The 20,849-nt window shown below is 43.0% G+C and overlaps 1 protein-coding gene across 1 annotated transcript in view; it reads right to left on the reverse strand.

The window, feature by feature from the left end:
• T265_08631 (hypothetical protein) overlaps window positions 1-20,849 on the reverse strand; it is a gene marked incomplete at both ends in the record, with an annotated part of 91,296 nt that overhangs the window by 42,027 nt on the left and 28,420 nt on the right. The window contains 5 exons of the mRNA XM_009174493.1: window positions 2,594-2,795; window positions 4,767-5,147; window positions 7,869-8,243; window positions 9,379-9,519; window positions 12,484-13,311. Coding sequence (XP_009172757.1) covers window positions 2,594-2,795; window positions 4,767-5,147; window positions 7,869-8,243; window positions 9,379-9,519; window positions 12,484-13,311 — 1,927 coding nt within the window. The remainder of the gene's footprint in view (window positions 1-2,593; window positions 2,796-4,766; window positions 5,148-7,868; window positions 8,244-9,378; window positions 9,520-12,483; window positions 13,312-20,849) is intronic.

Below are 20,849 nucleotides of genomic sequence, written 5' to 3' on the forward strand. Positions count from 1 at the left end.
ACCCACAGCGCTCACGCGAGCCAACCAATCGGACACACATCCAATCAGCCACTCAAGTCACATGTCAGATCGATGGTGGTACGACGAACGGACACGCACACGCGCAAACTCTGACACACCGAAGCAGCTACTACAATCGTCCATACAGTTTCAAAAACTTGGCAGATTATTTATTAATTCGATTTCGGGATTTTCTTCCGGATAACGGACGACTCACTTAATGACCATCTAAGCCACACTGTCAACAACTTAAATGAAGAAGCTTCCAGGCACTGTACAACCTAATACATCTTACTAGAGGGGTTAAGCCTCGTTCCACTCAAGAGTTATGTCCAAGGTAATTAGCAGATGGACTGAGGCTAACAGAAACCATTAGGTAGCAGAAGATCTGGTCCTCTTTCCTTGGTTCTGCAACAGGTCCATGAAGGTTTCGCAACAAACCGCCTGTTGATTCTTGCTTACTGTTCTTCAGGCAAGACACGTATTTTTATTCTTCTCGGAGCCGTATTGCTTTTAATTCCAGCCGTAAAGAATGTTATCTCATTAGACACCCCTGTCTGAGACTACCTGTTGCTGTTATCGACGCACAAGCACGCCGCCTTCCCTACCGGTGTGCAATCTGGAAAATATATATTGTTTTACTGCTGAACTTAGCACACGTATTTTGCCTGACTTTCCAATGCTGAGTGGACGACTTAGTTTTGTTCAGAACTTTTCGTGTGTCATGTATGACGTTGCGGCGTCTTTGATATTGGGAAAGACAACAAACTTGGTGGTGCGACGACCCAGTTCCATCGATGACCTAGCACAGTAGAAATTCTTGGTAAGACAGCTCTCATCAGAGGACGTTCTGTGTTTAATAACAAACGAAAAACGAATAAATTTTTCAACGAGGCAAGGGATATAAATTATAGTCTCACAAGGCCAAAGCAACCTGCTCAAAGGGAAGTTGCTAATTTTGGCACATCTTTTTCTCCGTGTTCACTCTTGTTCATTCCGGATAGTGAACTATGGTGTGCATGAGCTCAGGTTGTTAACGCGTTTGTGGAAAGTGCAGATAAACCTCTATTTTTGACCATATTCACACGTCAAACCGAATCTATCTGTCACAGGATGTTGTTAGGTGGTGAGGATATTAGGACATTTCCCACGGCCAATCGTCAGTTTTTGTGGACAGACCAAAATCTGCTTGATCAGCTTGGTCCAAATTATATGTTGTCCTTTTGAAACTTTAAAACCTGTTAATCAGAGCATCAGCAACCTGATAAAGACAGTCGACAAATAAACCACTGAGTACAAATCACTATTCAAATCTCGGTCAGTCACTGTGTGCGCGAAGGTGCGAGGAAAATTAAACTCTGAACAAAGACTTGAAATCAGTTCAGTAGTTAAGAAGCGAACTTAGGGGCAGGAAGGTCCGTGGTTCGTACCGGGTCATCAGCTAATGCTGTCTACCCTTGAGCACCTTGGAAGAATTTCAGTTCTTGTGCTTCCTTTTGGTGCACCTGAACAATTATCATTAACATTTAAACTCAGAACACTAGTGAAAGGAAACTAACGGTTCGTCATTTCTTCTGATCCATACAGACCTGTGGTCAGGCAGGGGTAGTAAACAGCACAACTCACTACGGATGACAACCGGATAAAGGGGACCGATTACCAACTCAGTGGGAGCTTATGTGCCTAATTCTAATACCCTTTGGTGTGTCACCCATATGAAGCATGATTTAGTCAGTTTATCCAAGCCTAGGCAAGAGCTGCTGAGACGCTGCAACTTGATTTGAGCCTTCTGGTCAGTAAGTGTAAGCGTTAACCATTGTTATGCCTCGAGACTCAAAACCTAGCCCATTCAGTTGAAAAGCGTTTGTGGGAGCATAGGGACTACTATGATCCGTTCAGTTACGCTGAATATATAGCCAAAAACAGTTATACAAGACGAAGCGGTAAAATACTTCTCCCAGTTCTCATCCATATTTTGGCGTCCTACTTTCTGCATTTTTGAAATCTGGACGAAAGTATATTTAAACTCAAAGTTAGCCTAACAAATACCCGCATCTTGCTAGCTCGAGCCCGGCCACAACCAAAACCTACGCTAAAAAGACGGTAAATAACAACTAGGGAATGAAGCACAATTCATTTCAAATGCAACTCATCCTACTATTTCGTTTCTTTTAAACCAAAAACACTCAGTTAACAACTGAAAACTACTTTCAACACGACTTATTTCTACAAGCCAACTTCAGGCTCATACCGAATAGTGTGCATTTGAAGAAATACACTCAATTGAAAACCAATTTGATGAAAGCAAGGGATTCAGCCAAATCCAGCTAGAATCGCTGGTTTATGAAAATCTTACTCAAAGCCCGCTTCATATGTCTTTTCGTAAGATATTTGATGAAGTATATTTTGTTGGCATACCTCACTACTAACGTAGTTGCTGGAAAATCTTAGAGACGAACCACAGCTGGTTCGCCCTCCTTGTCATTATCAGACAAGACTAGTATAAAAATCGTCACCAAGCTGGTTGTTTAGTTGAATAACTTTCTGGTGCGAGTCGCACTATCACCTCCTCCAGCGTAAGCCACGAACTTACTCGCTTCAGTTCCTTCTGGTAGAATACCGGCTGAAGACCCCTCAACATTTGTACTAACATCAACCTCGCCAACCAGGTCCTGCAGTTCCGATTCCACCTCGTCAATATCCAATTGATTGTATGTTTCATTTACCCCATCCAGTAATGTCAGCTGTGCCATTGTATCCACGAGAGTCAAGGATAGTTCACCTGGAAGACCTGACTATATAGTAAGCGGCAATGAAGTGGATGAGCGGAATACTTCACAGATAGAAGTTATGAGAACTTGAAACTGGGCGTTCAATTGAACAAGCAAACAACACAAATTCATACTTAAATACTTCACAGATAGAAGTTATGAGAACTTGAAACTTGGCGTTCAATTGAACAAGCGAACAACACAAATTACATACTTAAATAGCTCCGAAAGACATTTTCCAAAGAATAGAGAAACTTTTTCGACAAAACCATTCAGATTGTGTGTAGATGGGAAAGAATTTCATCAACACAAAGATTTCATTGTTTTCAAACTACCGTTTTCGAGAAGGCGGTAGCGGCGAATCACATATCAGTGAAAACACCGTCGTTGAAAAGTTCCCGGAGCACTGTCTTAAGAAAGCCCCAATATTCTTGCTGGCATCTAGAAACAGGTGGAACCGTTATGATGAGATGACAGTAGCACTCTTATTGGACTGAATCTTAAAGACCCGCTGGACCAGTTCATATGGGCCTAACGTGAATCCTCATCTAATGAAGCATTCCATTTGATGTGAAACAATTTGGAAGCCAAGCTTCCAGTACTTGATTTCATTCTCAGCCGAATCTCCTCAAAGTGGGAAACACTAGTGTAATAACAATGTGGGAACCTAGACTTATTCTTCAAAAATTAATATTCCTCAATCATCAGCTATGTTCTTTCAAAGCCAAAGGCGCATCCATTGCGCGGAGATTGTCATATCCAAGTTACATAGAAAGTGTGACAGGTGACCAGTATGTTTTAGACTTGTTTGTTTACAACTGATAATCTAAGTTACCAGTGGGGTGCTCAGTACCACATAGCATTTGCCTGAAGTTACGGTTGCGGTGCATGAAAATTACTTAGTTGCAGACCCCATTGGAATTTCGGGCTGTAAAAATGGTGTGTGGTCACATGTATATGTTCGACGTGTGGATAACGTCCGCGGCAGCTCTGATGGGAAAACAACAGTCCGAGGGACACAAAGTTGCGTAATCGAGTCCCCCCAAACATGTTTGTCTTCTCTTACACTACGCGCATTTGGTTTCTTTTTAAAAAGTACATGTGTTATTATTTCTGTTGATTCATTCTCTAAGAAGAATGATCTGCAAACACAGGGTTGTCGTCGGACATATTCTTGATGAATACGGTGCACGTATTTGAGAGTTCCGCTTTCATTCGCACAAGATAAACAAACCTCAAATCAACCGAAAGGTCACAGCTCCTTATCCATTCAAGCGAACGCAAAGAACACTTATATGATCCAGAAGAGGCTAAAAAAGTCGTAGGAAAAGATCATCCTAAGACAGTGCCGTATATGTGCCAACTTGAAAACTCCTAATATAACCATCAGTTGTCACAGAACATCGACCTCGGCTGCTCACGAATGAAACACGTACGTCACTATTCGGCTGGTAGGTGCACACTGAAATGGTTAGAACCATCAGTTGTCACAGAACATCGACCTCATAGGGTTTAATCGGCTGCTCACGAATGAAACACGTACGTTATTACTCGGCTGGTAGGTGCACACTGAAATGGCTAACCGCGCTTGAAGGAAACATGTCTCGCTGACACTGAATGTTTTCCGAGTATCCCAAACAGACGTTTGATTAAATAGAAAGGAAGTTTTACACCTCACAGCCGTCCTTAAGTCATCATTTCAATATGTCTAGCTTTCCAAAGGGGATTGTCATTTAGTTGCGTTCTAACAAGTGATTTCGAATCCACTTCGAACTCGTATAGTGACTCGTTGCCATTCGCTTGCAATGGCAGGATTTCATTAGAAGTCAGAGGGAAACCCAGATAAGCGAGCTTTTTCGGTTGGTCATTGCCATTATCACCTTCTGGAAACGCTTTCTTGGCCCTTGGTTGGTTGAATTTCGCAGGAAATTTGTCATAGGGACTGTACGTTCCACAAATAAGGCAAATGCTGATTAAACGTACTGAAATACTTACGTCAGATTCTGAGACTTCAAAGTACGTTACTTGGGCGTCTGTTTCGTCAACCGATATTGTGGATTCCGACTCATCCACTGGACAACGCTTCTGGGATAGTTCGGTTATGTATGAATGGAACTGGGCTATCTGGTTAGCAACTTTTTCCTCCAAGTGAGTGTACGCTTGAAGCAGACACTTCAACGTTACTCCTGGACCCATATCCATGACTGAGCCTAGAATCAGATCTGGTGTCTCATCATCGACAGCGGACTGCGTGCCGACTGCGGAGATTTCTATGAGGTTGTTGAGCTGCTCGGACCCGAGTCCGTTCGCTTGCCAAATGTGAGTGATGTCCTCTGTGAAACAGTGCTGTTCGTTTTGAACAGCTTGAAGAAGTTGCTGAAAACAGAAACCAAGTGTCTACATTGTAGCGTAAGTCCTATGGATAGATGTCAATAGTGTTACCAACGTGACCCCAAATTGAAGTCTAAAAGCCGTCTTGATCGATCACTTCATCATTTTACACAAACCAAACACCGCAAAGTGTAATCTTTTACAGTTTCGTCATAATGAAACTGAGCAGTGTCGAGTAAGTAGTCATCAAAAAGAGGGATTGTAAAATCAAGGGATGTTGTAACTAAATCCACTCATTCATCTGCGACACTAGCACGTTCAGTGTTCAAAACAGGATAGGGTTTCCGGGTCCCTACAACAGTAAATCGGGAAATGAAGAGAGATCTTGTCAGTAGCTCGCATCCTATAACTAGCTCAAAATATGTTTCCTCCCGATGAGACAGCTGTGTATTAAATGGTCGTTGGCTTGTTCGCTGAGCTGGGCAATTTGGTTGCAAACGTTTCATCACCAATCGAGGTGACATCATCAGTGCGTAGTTGTGCGTAGCGGTGGGTTAGTGGTTGTGCGTTCAGTAGTGTTACGTGTGTGTTGATATACGTGCTGGTAGCCGGGGATGACCTTTGACCGCGATTAGTTATTCTGTCGGGCGGTTCCATTGGTTGTTCCTTTTATCCCGTGTCCTCACTCGCCGATGCCCACGTGACTTTTGAACTTGGCATCCCTCGCCGTCGTAGTCTAGTCGATGTTGGAGTGATCTTTGTCCTTCCGAGTTCCGGTTGTGACCTTTATTGATTTGACTCCGAGGTGTTCCTTGTTTCTTGGTTTGTTAATCCATTATTCGGTCCTCCTTGAGTGTTTCGGTTGCGATGTTGATCCCTCGCGCGTAGAAGTGCGTAAGTTGGATCCAATTGGATTCTATATTGTCCTTATCCTCGGTCAACGAGGCTATAGCAGCTGGAACCGGTGCACTTTAGCGCGGAAATTGTGGGCTAAAATTGTGAACTAGACTGATTGAATGGGTTTCGACCACGTCAGTTTATACACAGACACATTTGGGCTAAAACCCACAGGTCCAATGCAGTAAGCAGAGTTGTGTGCGAGTGACTTCTCACGGGATGTGACAACGGCTATCTGGACTGAGTCAATGGTGCCTTGCATTGATCTATCAATAGATCACAGATTTACATAACCATAGCTGCAAATTATCGCTCCTCACTGCCCCCTGCAACGTATCACCACCATCAAACATCTAATTATGCCAGCTGCAGTCATGAAACCCGAAAACTGTTTGAAAGACAGAAATATGTAAAAACCCGCATCTATCGCCAATAGTACCGTGGGCATAAGTGGTCTGATAGAACCCCAAAAGCCATAAGGCCTTGAGGTAAGAATAATATAGCACAGAGTAGAGAAAGAATGGGTAGGAAGCCACCTTAAAAGAATCGTGAATGTTCAGGAAAAAATATCAAGCACCTGAGCCCTTCATCTCTCGATCGCAGTGAACAAAACCTATCCCAAGAGCTCTATGCGCGAAGCTCAGTCGTGAGCTGGCTTAGACAACATAAAACAAACGGGATTCTTCCAGATTATATTGCACAGTCAACATGTTCAGTACTCTAGGGTCACCATTACGCGAAGGCCTGCTAGGAAATGCATCCAAGGGGGAAACAATAAACACCCTTTCAAAAGACCGAGTATATTTGACAGGCGGATAGGTTCTACTTTCAAGATCAGTTGGCCCGAAAAACTGCGCAACAAGCCTTCAACTATGTAGCGTTTCTTCTGTAGCGAGGCTTATATATATATATATATATATATATATATATATATATAGAGAGAGAGAGAGAGAGAGAATTGTTCTGCACATTGTTATTTTGATTTGTAGCAGTAACCACTACTCGCGCATGATGAAAGTTCTGTTTCCTGACAAAGCTGCCATGTTCCTTCAGTAAACATTACCGCCTAGTCTTGTCTACTTACCAACCAATGAGACAGATAGCACCAGGATATGCAAAGGAACAATATGGTTCGTCGGATAAAGCAGTATGAACACAACCCATACCTGGTCGGTATGATGGAACTTTTGGGGTGGGAAAAGGAATGCTCTGGACTTATGTATGGACGGCCACAGGGGTTCTATCATTTCACTCTAATTAGGTGGGAAGCCCACGTGGCTAGATATTCCTGTCTCGTTCATTCTCAGTGTCTCTTGTCACACAGCAAAAATTACTGAAGTCCTGTTGTGCGAGACGTGGAACTGTGTCCAGAATGTGAAATTAGCAGCAGTAGGTGTGAGCATTTGCACCTCACTATCCCACATTCACGTCGGGTATTTATCAGAGTTGTTGAGCAGTTCAGTCCGCCATCCAGGAAAGTAACGTCTTCCGGTCTACCAGCGGACCTTCATGAGGTCTCTCGCTCAAAGCTTCGGATAACAAAGTCAAAGCTAATGAAAATGGCTTACGAAGTTACCGTGCCCAGGAACCGCTGTAATATTTTCATCCCTACTTTGTGCATACACTCTCTGTAACATACACAACTTACGTGAGAGTAGCAAGGCATACGTATCAACAGCAACAAGTAAAAAAAGGAGCTTCATTATAGAAACTGGCAGTAAGGGTGCTGCTGATATGAGCTTGTCATCATTATTCAAGACAACTTCAGTGAAGTATATGACCATTAATACTGCATGGAAACCAATATAATTATTCATATTTTTCTTAACTTGCCAATTACTAATTCCAATAATACTTGCAAAAACATACTTGACATTGTGACTGTTGTACTTGAAGCAAATCGAGTTGCGATGCAATCGACAATTCTGACACTGAAACATCCAGTTCGTCCAACTTCATCGAAGGTTTCGGAAGCTCTTGGGACTGGAGGTAGAGTAATCTCAAAAAGGATTGTGCCTTTTGAATGCGCTCGTTCAAAGCAATCACCGCAGGTGAATACACCGTCTGCAACTCGTCTCTGAGAGTATGCAACCGTGTATTAGCTTCATCCAGTCGAGACATTAGTTCATCTCTCCTTGATAGTTTGTCGTCGTCTAACAGTAGCGTGGAGAATCTATCATATAAGAGCGGATCAAGGTTCTGCTTGATCCAGTCAGAATGTGAATTCAGTTCACTAATTTGTTGCTGATAAAATCAAGAATAAGAAAAAGGGATTATTCTGAGTGTGTCATTTCGTGGTACTCAGTCAAATGTCCCGTATTTGCATGACTAGCCATTGATTGCGAATATCATGCTCCCAAAAATGTAGACACTTAATTAATTGGGATGCATGCAATACGAGGGAACTAGAGGTATGCTTTCGGCCATGGTCGCCAGTCAAATTCGATGAGAATCTATTGCACATCCCATGCAGTCGTGCCAAGGCTATTAACTAAATATTCAAAAATATGGTCAGCTCAATCACTTTATGCCTACATTCCGTCACCACTTGTTCTGCAAGCATATCTGAGTACTGAGAGGTCTACTTTTTTCCGGACACATGGCGTACACTTAAGTTGTTTTTCCAATGCGATCAGTTGGAGAAACTACTAGCTACACTAACGGAAACCAAAAGTAATGTCAAGTGGACTTCAAGAGACTGAACTCCAGACTGAATCGCTGTAAGTGGCCTACCAACTGAAACCAATGAAATCAGAGGAGATGGCAAAGATTTTGGGCATGCTGACTGACATCGCTGAACCACACGCCTTCGCGAATTCCACTTTGTCTTGAAGGTGTCCAACTACTTCCAAGCTTTATAGTAGCTGAGATCTAACGCATATCACCCATCCACCGGTCATGAACATGCCGAGTTTCCGTGGTTAACGTAAGTCTCGACTCAAATCTCACTGATACGGTTGGTCCCATAAGTTTCAAACAAACGCTGATCTTCTTCTTACGCCTTTTTGCAATAGATCTTGTGATAACTGGCAAAACCAACGTTCCATGTTCGAAAATATGCTTTTACCCCTGATCTATTCATTAAATGTACTCAACTCCAGGTGAACTGTTTGTTTTAGCAAAAAAGTTAATCATACGGTAAGCAAGAATCAGTTCTAATACTGACAAGTGCACTTGTTCGCCTAATGTCGACTAATCTGGTGAGCTGTGTGGTTACTATATGTAACCAAACTGGTGCACAGCCCTCGTTCTCCTTGATATAGTGGAGAAACTGAAAAAGAGCAAAGCGATCCACCGAGCGCTGTAAGCGACCCAACCTCGTTTTTAATGGGCAGCACTGCAATGCTACTGTTAGGAAATGCAATGCCACCGTACTTACATCAATCGTCGTCAACTGTAATTGTAGCTGCTCTGGTTTAAGAAGTTCACCAGAGTGGAGCAACGTCTTGGTTTGTCCTGTGAGTCCGAAGGTGCCAGCTTTCGACGAGGTGGAGGTGACCATTTCATCGACAGCATCCAGCTAATGGGACAAAAAGTAAACTCCGCAAAATAAAAAGGGCGCTTTGTAATCACTGTTTTGTGTTTAGGAATGGTAACCCGGGTAACAGGAATAAACACAAGCCATGAGAATCGACACTTTTTGAAATCTTGCAACTGTTTTAAGACTCGAAGAAAGAAGCTATATATTGGGTAGTGTTCGTCAATTATTTGTTTGTGTGCTTCAAGTCGCAAGATTACTCACGTTTTGTAAATGGTTGGCCTCCTTAGCCAACAGAAGTCGATTTCGCTCCACAGAGCAGCCCAGATTAAAGCTAAGACAGTCTTGTTAACCGTGGACGAGAAAAAGAACACACGAGACACCAAATATCCATATGCCACAGTGCTGCACGGACTAGCTACTGTTCTGCTGCCTGCTTGAAATTCGCGTTCCTGTACACCTGACCGGATTCAAGGTCACATTTTGTTGGCCTGTATTCAAACACTGAGCAAATTGTAGACAATCATCGGGTAATAACGAGCCCAAATCTCACTGCTTGCCGTACGCTAAATACAAACACACCGGAACTAGAGAATGTGGTAAACAAAAACAGGGTTAAACGTGTATACATATTGTGGTCCTTCTGTGAGGTATTCGCAAAGCACTTGCGCGGCGTTATGCTTGTTCTCTGACTGGTGCAGTTCGTGTGCACTGGACAGTACGGAACATTTTGAATCTGTAGGCTGTTTGAAAAACTAAGTTCGGTTTCACTGCAACAGATCCAGCAGTTGATCGAATTTATGAAAAACAGTTTCTCAAGAAATCTGAATATTCCAGAACTGGATACGTGGGACCGAAAAAATCGCATGCCGGATTGCCCCAATTATTTGTAAGTTATACCGCAACAATGCTTGCCATTAACTCGTAGGAGTTGTAAGACCCAACTGAATATAAGTGAGCCAGTACAATCACTTGTTTCGTCTTGATAAGCTGGACGAACGAAAATGAGAAATATAGCACTAATTTCTTAAGCCCTGATAAATGAATGTGTTCACAAGCAGGCTAAAAGCTTCATGAATAGTCTTTAGTTATTGGACACACCAACGAAGCGTTTCGACAAGCACTTTCAGGCATTTTGTCGTGGGAACAGATCCTCAAAAAAATAAATCCTAATCGAACTTGTCTGCTACAGTAACATCAGACATTGTCAGGTCATGACGATTTCCAAACAGCATATCGTTCAGTTGTGCTTATACTATTTACAGTCCATATTTCCGAGAAAAAATGAGGTAAATGACATCATGGTGAATCCAGAAACCGAACATAGGGTAACCGACCAACCATATCTACCTGACGATTGCACACAGAGTGAAACTCGAACTTGAGGACCCAGTGTCCACCAATCTGGTCGTCCGATCCGGACCGCTTGAATCAGCCATGTTACTCGGTGCGTTAGTTGTCTAGAAGTGCATACCAACTAGGTCTCATTGTTTGTGACCGTTTGTGAATGCACCATATTCTCGCTGCAATGTCGAAAACCACCATGCCCGGGTCACTTCAGCCACAGGAAGCAGTGCTCTGTTGACCAACACTATTGTGTCTACTGATGCCGGTGTAACTAGCTCAGGTGTGAGCAACGTCCTTCGATGAACAAAGCCAACCAAAGAGGTTTTCGTCAACAAACTCAGTTTGCTAGTAAAAAAAACATCCAAACATAAGATGTTCCTCAGCTTCTGATGATTCCTTGCAGCTGATATTTGATCTAAGTTTGCCTAAAGCATCCATAAAAGTCCCCCTCGTATTTCAGAGTTGCCACAAACGAAAATGAAGGGGCTTCAACCCCACCCACGACACAACCCTGCAAAAATCAGTTTTAGAACTATCCACCCAAACGATTTTTGCGCCTTTTCCTGTTCTCGGTGGACATAAAGAGGGATGAAAGTGAACCTATGAAGAATTTTGGTCAGTCCTGAAGGATAGCCTCCGGCTTTCTGCACGCAGGACACAATGGAAACCTATGATTCTAATCCCCAGTTTATCAGTGTCGCTTACATCAGGCTCCGAACCGTAAGTCAAAAAAAACGAAAGATTGTATGTTCCAAGCGCTGGTTGCATTTTTGCGGGTTCGATTTGCAAATATAACTTTCACTAGTTTCAGTTCGCCTCACTAGGCTCACTTGTTTGGATGCCAGCATTTATGAACTACATGGTGTCCTAAACCTTGATCGTCATCATCATTATCATCGACAGCAAGACATCAGTGTTCAACACCGATGCTTCGCTGCCGTGCAGTTCATGCACGCCTAGACAGGATGACGATGAGGGTCCTCAACCAAAGCTTTTGGATCAAAAGTCTAACCGCAAGGTAGTGGTGTTTGGTTGGAAATTCAAATGCATTACCATTTCTACGGAACAAGTCGCCACGTGTTCCAACCCTCAAACTGGAGGACCAGGAGACTGTGTTCGTCGAACCTCCAACCATTGAACAACCTGGTGTGAGAGACTCTGTGAGTGTCGCGGGGATCCCCCAGGATAGCTCAATGGGTCGCTGAGGTGCGCTAACCGTCACACTCCTGCAAGGTCAAATCTCTTCGTGACGGCCTAAACCTAAGTAACCGTTAAGAACAAGCATATACCAGTGTTCTACTAAAAAGTGGCTACCAAACTACCACACGAATAAGGTCTTTGACAGAAACTGGGGTGCTCGGGCTATGAGATATGCACATTATAAGTAGCACCCTTTATTAAGTAAAAATGCCACATTCTTTTGAATGAATTAGGAGCCGGTACACTGAACTGAAGAAAGCAAGGAAGACAAATGCACTGAGTCTTTGTGCTGAAACCAATTTAGTTCTTAAACCAACGAAAAAGGGTCAATTTTGTGGTTGAATGACGGACGAGGCAAACAAATGGTTCGTGTGTAAACGAATCGTAATGCTATCGTTTATATCAAGAGCACTCATAGGACATAAATATAGATGAAGGGACAGGATAAAAAGGTCTCACCACGTGTTTTAGTTGTTCCTCAAGTTCGTCCGTCAGCTGAGTCCAAAACTTCGTGATATCCATTTTGAGCTGGACAAGGCAATCCACACCTTCAAGGCTGCCTTCGACGTGGTACTGCAACAGAATTTTATTTGAGTCTGCCGTCTGTGTGACTTCGAACAAATCTGTCAGTACCGGATGGAGTTCAGACTGAAGATCTTGAAGGCGAGTGCACTTGTTGTATAGGTCCTTGGTCAAAATGGCCAGGTCCTCCGGTGTCGTCTGATCTTTTGCTTCGAAGCTTTTCAGATTTGTTAGTTCGTTCTGAAGTGAAGCCAACTTGTCCTTTGCCCGCAGATTTAACCGGTCTAAATATCGATCCAGTCTCTCCAAAGATTCCTTCTTCTGGCAGACAATACAAATCAATTCCTCCAGTTCTCCAGTCGCGTTTGAAATAGGATCATCCATTCGATCGAACTGAAATTCCTTTGTACTTTTGCTCAACTCGGCCAAGTGTGGTGCAACTCGCTCTGTAAGATCCGTCTCGATTCGATGGAGTCTATCCAGTTGGTCTTTCAAGCCGTGTTCTGGACTCCAGTGGATTCTTGTAGGCGCGTCATGATTATCGAGGAGTTTGGAACATCGGGCAAGCTCCGCCTGAATCGAATGCAGATTTGCATTGAGTTCACCTTGAAGAGTTTGGGCCTGTTGCAGCTGTATGATGAGTTGTTCACACTCATGCAATTTGACTGATCGCTCTTTGCGAATTCTTTTCAAACGAGTTCGTAATTCCGACGGAAAATTCACATCTGCTTGGGCAAAAGGAATATCACAATGCAAAGCTTCACACTATGTTATGGGTACGATTTCACTGACTTCCCATTTTTATATCAAATGTAGTGCACCAGTTGACTAGACAGTAGTTTTTTCTTTAAATGAGACTTAAAACGCATTTCCTTCTGGTTATGACCAGTGGGTATGTTCCCGAGTTGTTTCTGACAATCATACTGCCAAAGCCATCTAGAAAAACATGACTCTGCACGTCTGTTGACATATTTTTTCGTCGAGACACGAACAATAAAGTACTGGGGGCAAAGTTAATAGACGATGAATAAATTAAGCGTTACCATACTATATAAGACCGGATTTACTTACAGTTTTCCTTAAAAATGAGGATGGAAACAATGTGACTGTTCATTCTGAAGTGTGTAAAATACTTTTACGAAATTACGACCTCATTTGTTTAGTACAAGTTACTTCACAGAGGATGATAACCAGAAGTCCCATACTCTGTTTGCCTACTTAAAATAGTATACTATGAGCCGTCCCCAACCAGTCCTCAATCACATGAACAACAGAACCAGGCGCGCATAAGTGTGGGGACCAGCGTTATTACCGTTCTCAAAAGTCAACTGAACTGGTAACTGTAGTGTATCGCTTGGATATGAACCTGGGAAGCGAAGAACTTATTGATCCGTGACTGATATGGAACATATGTACAGTGTTTTCTGCGATTTCGGAGAAAACGCCTTTACTAACTTGTGGCGATAAGATGCGGACATGCCCTTAGTTTGCTTCGTCGCGTGACACAAGCCCATTTCTCGTTGCTGATGACACACATGAATAGCATTCAAATGCTATCCACACCAGGCCGTTCCAGTGGATACACTTGAGAGGCAGGTGTTTTTATGATGTTTATTGCTCCGATCATCCAATAAGTTGACTCCAAATAGACGTTCGTCTCCATGATGACCAAGTTGAAGAATGTTTCGGACGCAGTCGTCGACCTTGAATGTATAAACAAAACTGAAACCGGGTCTACGATACCGGTGTTCAACTTGTCCCATCACTAGAAAACGAATGTATTGACAAATCAAAGACTACGTTGGATTCAGCAGGGTCACTTGTAAAAACAAATTTGTATGAGAATGTGAGTACTTGCCGAAATCTGTGCAACTTGGGCTCGAGAGGAATATAAAGTTGATGGAGAATCGGGGATTTCACCTACCTGATAGGCCCCGAAAAGGATGCCAACAATCTCACGAGTGATGTGTTACATTAAGACAACAAAGTCTTTTATTATGAAAGACGTCAGAGCTATTTTCTGCCCGTTGCACGCAGAAGCCTAAGATAGCTGATGCTAAATAAATCAACGTCTTCAATTAAAACCAAAACAAAATTAAGATCGTTGAAATGTCCAGATCTGCTCACACTCCGAATATGCATCTGATTATGTGTACACAAATATTGTTCTCACCGACATGGACGAGAATGAACCGGCATACAGCCTCCGAGAGCCTCGTAAGAGATAGAAAAGCACGGAGAAGCGTTGGGGATATGTGGAATAAAACCACGAGTTTCTTGCGAAAGCGAACAAGAACAGAAGTGAAATATGGACAATCTAATAGAGTCACCGCACGACGATAGGAAGGGGAACCCTGCCCTTCAAGTGAAACTGAGCTTAAAATAAGACAGAAAGTTGCGCTAATTCCCTCTTTTATTGCTTTCAGGAAACTCCGTAGAAGCCAGAAACGAATAGCAAAACGAATAGTGAATGGGGTATTTGACGAACAAATGACCGCATGACTGGCAAAAACTGTTGCATGAACATTCTCATCATTATCGTCAACTACATGTGGTGTACTTATTATAGCTAATGATCAGGGAGAATAGGAGTGGAGAGCTTCGTACTGGGACAGCAGCTGACACCAATGGTGCGATAATACGGATGTGGGCTTTTCATTGGGGAACACCGGGAAGGGAATCTATGCAATAAAACGATGGTTTGGTTATATGCGCGTCAATGGGGGTGTGACTAAGTCACAACCGCAATTTCTCTAACCCCTCGGGATCTCCATCAAAGAGGGAAGCAGTGACCAGTGCAGCTGAGTTTACCACTGGCTTGCATACTTTATTACGAAGCACGGCTTGGTTTCTTCTGGTTCGCTTCTACACAATCAATTAGTGTGAAAACATTTAATCCTATATGTTTTTGGACACATACCCATGACTGTCTTCTATGCCTGTTTAAGTGGCATACGTCAGCTCTGAAAGAGCATAAGGTCTGGAAAAGCACCAAGTGTTTTGCAGTTTGATACACAGGAAGGAGTTTGAAAGCCCCCTAGGAAAGGGAGCTCTTCGACTTATCAGTGTTGGTGAGGTTTTGAATGACCGGCAGTTTGGACGGATTAAATCGGCCAAACGACGCTGTGTACTCGCCTTGGCATTTATTTTACTTCTATTATATCATCATCAGGACAACTTGGGCTTAAAAGGAAGGGAGCAGAGTTGATCCGTTCACTGTTTTAATTCGTGAAAAACGCTCAATATGAATAAACTAAGTACAGGGACTAAGGGCAAAAGTGACGTATTTTGTATCGTTCGTGGTATCACTCAAGAGAAAAACAAGTTTCTTACTAACTAGCATCAATCAAAAACAGCGCAATTTGGGTTCAAGTAGATCATAAGGTTGACGGAAACTCGGGGACTGCGCCCACCTGATGAGCCCCAAGAAGGGCGAAACCGGTCGTGGGCTGTCGAAGAGTTTTCAGCAACCTTGTGAGTAGTTTCCTTTACAAAAACATGCAATTTCTTTCCCTCTATCATTTATATTTTCTATCTGCTAAGGACCTTGTGGAACATTAGGAAAGTAGTACTAGTAATACAAACCAACGGTTAAGTGCTTGTGGTAGTTTTTGTATTAGATGGGTTATTTTGGTTCGTGTCCGCAGAGCACGGACAGGGGAACGCGTTCCGTGATACATGTAGGTTGCTCCAGGTAAGGTACTATTTGAGACAAATCATTCGAGATTTGCAACACTCATTTTCCCGAATCGCAGCTGTGAGGACGACTGCACGAACTGCTCTACTGTGCTTACATACGCACCTGTAGGTTTGATGCCTGCTCTAACACTGAGACGCTGTAATCATTAGTTTGGTAGTGGATTATCGCACATCCGAACATGGTTGCAAAATATCCAGATTGTTAGACCGGACCTAACTACTACCTGCCTGCTCTAACACTGAGACGCTGTAATCAGTAGTTTGGTAGTGAATTATCGAACATTTCAACATGGTTGCAAAATAGCCAGCTTGTTAGAACGGACCTAACTACTAGGAACTATCCAAAGTCGCCAGACTTGATCAGCTGATGATGCTCCATGAATCAATGTTGGTCCTACCTAATCGATGCATTTTAATCTGCTGAGCGACTAGATCGAATTTTATTTCCAACTTAGCAGACCAGATGATAGAAATTTCCGAAGACGTTGAATCTTCTTTGTTATTTTGTGTTAGTGACACCCATGGACTCAAATTTCTAAGGAATTGGCATCATTTTTAGGCCAGTTTGCAGATTTATCACCCGAAGATAGACCGTTTGGACTAAACTTGACTAAAAACATCGCTCGACAAATCACTACCGGATCGTTCGGTTGATGTACGTGGGAGTGTCTATCTGGCCATCAAAAACCTGTGTCAAGTCACCCGAAGATAGACCGTTTGGACTAAACCTGACTGAAAACGACAAATCACTACCGGATCGTTCAGTTGATTTACGTGAGTGTCTATCTGGCTATCAAAAACTTGTGTCAAGACTGCCAAATGAGGTTAGGCTTCAGTCTTATTGTACTGCACCCGATTGGTGTGTGGAGTAAAACTGCGTGGGCAGCCTAACCATGAGAATGGAACTACACGCAACAGTTTGACGGCTACCTGGTGTAGGTAGATGAGATGCGGTTGGAAATGCACAGAACTACTAGACCCTTGGGGGTTAAACATTACGAAAGCAAGAATGTTGTGACAACCGTATGAAAGTAACTGACGAATTTCAAAAGAATTCAGCAAGTAGTATCTTACAGATTATTCGGTGGGGAAAACATATGGTTGGGTAGACGACTCAAGTTTGGAAGTGTGGGAATCTTTTCGGGCAACGGATTACATGACACCCTTCAAAGCACAGGAAGAAGTAGGTGCAGACAAATGACAACTGATATCACTGAGACATCTTCAAAAGAAGGCACTCGTTGGATTTTGATTGAATCAGACTCGTTGTTACAGAACCTTCCCGAAATCGAACATTTGCTGCGGATTTAAAAAGGCTGGTTAATCATGCAAACTGCTTTGCATTAGCATCTTGTGCGCCTTTAAGGGGAAAACACACTCATCAAACTGATTACTTGCATTTTTTCTCCGGGAGTTTTTCTCCCTGCCCTTGGCCCGACTGTACTTGTGATTCATTGGGAAATTGCACGCAAGAATCTCTGCCGCTGTCTTTTTTTTGCTCTCGAAACCCTAATCCCTTCATCTTTCCTTATCTTTGAGGCTTACTCTGAAGCTTTGCAAGAAAAAATGTAAACAGGTTTGACGGGTTACGCTCACTCGAATACATCTTCATCCACGTAAAGTTTGTCTTTGCTCGAGTCCGGTATGTGGTTAATGGCATCACGAGCAAGTGGATTCTGCAGGTCATTCACGATCGCTTCAGTGAACATAGGTCACCACAGGGGTTGTACTTGTGAAACTGTGCTCCACCCACGTGATCCTCATCTCAAAGTGGTCCTAACAATAACTCGCGCCCCTACAACACTTGTATCAGTAAATCGAAGTCGTTGTTTTGCACAGAAAACCCAACACTGAATTTTGATCTACAGAACCACAACATGACCCGATCTCCTGTTCAAATTAGGACGTTCAACTTTTCAGCATATGCTACACATTGAATTCGTGGTCACTTTTGATTAGGTGCAGAACGTCATTGAGGCCAGCTAAAACTAGGTAACAAAATCACTCCATTTCAGCACATTCGGTGTCTAATCACTAAATTACAGCGGCTTCGCAGTCTTCACGTTAGATCATTGATACGTCTGGCTCCTGAATACCACCGAATATCCCCAATTTCTCGTTTCGCTCCACCTGCAGTGACCACCAAGTGGTTGCAACTAAGCCCATGCATTGTCACTGACGTAGGTGAGTCTGAACTTCTCTATGATCTTCTCTGTTCTTGAGACAGTTCAAACGTTCTCCTACTTGCGCGTGACAGGAACACTGCAAGTAGTTGATTGTCTCAATATGTGATTCAATTGTGATTTTCCGTTTTGTCCAACCACATTATTTCTGCCTCTCACAGAATGGGAACTGAAAATAATCAAATATCTTCAGTCATCGCTCCAACTACAGTAAATTCCTCCGTTTGTTCCATTACAGTAAATTCTTACATTTTGTATTTCGTAGGGTTCGGCCCTACGTTGGAGACCTTGGAAAAAACTCAAATCACTCTCTAAGACATGGCACATTTTCGAGGTTTTGTTATACGGTCATTTATAGGCAGAAGAAAAATTCGCTTCATGATAATTTGCAAATTTTACGGCAAGCTCCTAATTTTCTTAATGGATTACTCAGGTGTGGTGGCCAGAAAATTGTTCGTCAGAAGGTTTTACGAAGAAGGTTTTTGGGAATGGATTCAATGCCTATTCTATGAGTACGTCATTTATCCATTCGTCAAACATAACGAGAAATTGCGCGCCCTTCTTTGATTGACCTAGGCGGGCCTGCAACTCACTAATGAGCGTCAATAAACACTGGCAACAACGTCATTTTTACACGGAATCGCTACTGCTCTAATTTCTAAGCCCCAAGAGCACTCTTTCAGGCAGACCGAAAAACGGAAAAAATAAAAGCCGTTGGAAGTTGACGATGAAACCAAGTCGGCTTACCTAATCCTAGTCAGAAGCTCTAGAAATACCGAGTGGGATCCCAATAGGGTCCTCTAACTTGTAATTTAGACTATTTGTTGGGAACTGAGAACCTGACACCGCTTCGAACACTTGGATGCAAAACCACAGATACAACAAAACGGTTGTCACGCATAGAGCTAACCAGCACTTGATGCGTCATGTATAATTAGGTCGAATTCCGGACAAATGCAACGCTCACACATTCATGCCCAGTCGCCAGGAGGTTAAGTCCTAGAATCAACAATCGGGTGAGACTGGGTACCTGATTAGCAATTCATCCGTCTTATGGCTTGCCGATGAGTCATATGAACTGATGCTAGACGAACATTCTACCAAACCTCTCTGAAACGCTTCGCAATTTGTTACACCAACTGGTTGGTGGTTTCAAAACGAGGTTACGAAAAGACGGGATCGTGTACTTGCTGACAACGTAGTAGAACTGGTACTAACTGCAACCTAGATACGTAGCATTTTGATGAGATGATAAGTTGCGCAGTAGAGACATAGAGTACATTCTCAAGGCTGAATTCAGGTCACAACGGACAAACGATACACTTGCAAACTTTAGTCCAAAAAGCGGGCTCATGGTGGAAGGAAATTTCACTAGGATAGAGAGATAGATCCAGTGTCAACTGAACAATCTTCTTTTCAATGAGCCATTGTGACAGAATAGATATGTTGGTTTAGATTTCAAATACGATCACACACATTTAAACGAGGTACGACGGTGTCCTCCAACTAAGAACCAAACGAGAGAAAAACATCAATGGCCCCCTGCACAAAGGTGGCTTGACGCACAGCACTTAGGTTCTCAACTGTGTATTGCTTTGTTAGTCCAGAGTCTGTCTCATATAAGATTGAACCAATTCCTATTCAACGCACACAAACTGAGCTGGCCACACTAAAGTCTGCAAACGTACGGATAGCACCAATTCTGGACGCCGAACTAAAAAATAGTGATTATCTCTACTGTGCCTCTATAGCGCTGTCATAAACCGTGGTAAAATCATTACGACCGAATTCCCTCTGTTTCCTAGAGAATATTGGGAGCGCAAAAATTCCACAGGTCCCTTCCAGCCACAGTAAACCACCAAGACAGGGGCTAGGCTTCAACTTGCACGGGTGGTTCTCCTGTAGTGCTGGGTGCGCACATACTGGCCAGATCACGGCAGACCGAAAAAAATCAGGAGCAGTCAGGAGAGTGTCTAGCTTTCCAAAGAAACCAGTAGTCTGTATGTGAGGCCTGTTGGTATGTACGATGGACTGATCGTCCAGTGATCGCCGTACCAATTGTGGACCGTTGCACGAAAGCGAACTCCTGGAATCCGCTGGCGACTGAATATTACCTGCACATTGAACCTTTAAAAATTCGCTGTGAACTAACTTTTCATGATCTGAAACGAACCCGTCAACGTTTGCCTTAATATTCCCTGCTCTGAAGGCTCAAACCAGTTTCACGATTGGCTATTCAGGTTGACACAAATTTGTAGGACGCTGGTTTGGATTTACGTGTAATGACTGAATATGAAGAGGAAGACGAGGTATACAAATAAAACAATTTGGGTTCAAGTGGAACATGAGGTTGACTGAAAATTGGTAAGTGACCCAACCCGATGAGTCCCGAAAAGAGCGAAATCGGCCGTGGGCTGTCGA

The sequence above is a fragment of the Opisthorchis viverrini genome (genome assembly GCF_000715545.1).
Source record: "Opisthorchis viverrini unplaced genomic scaffold opera_v5_230, whole genome shotgun sequence".
Classification (NCBI taxonomy): Eukaryota; Metazoa; Platyhelminthes; class Trematoda; order Opisthorchiida; family Opisthorchiidae; genus Opisthorchis; species Opisthorchis viverrini.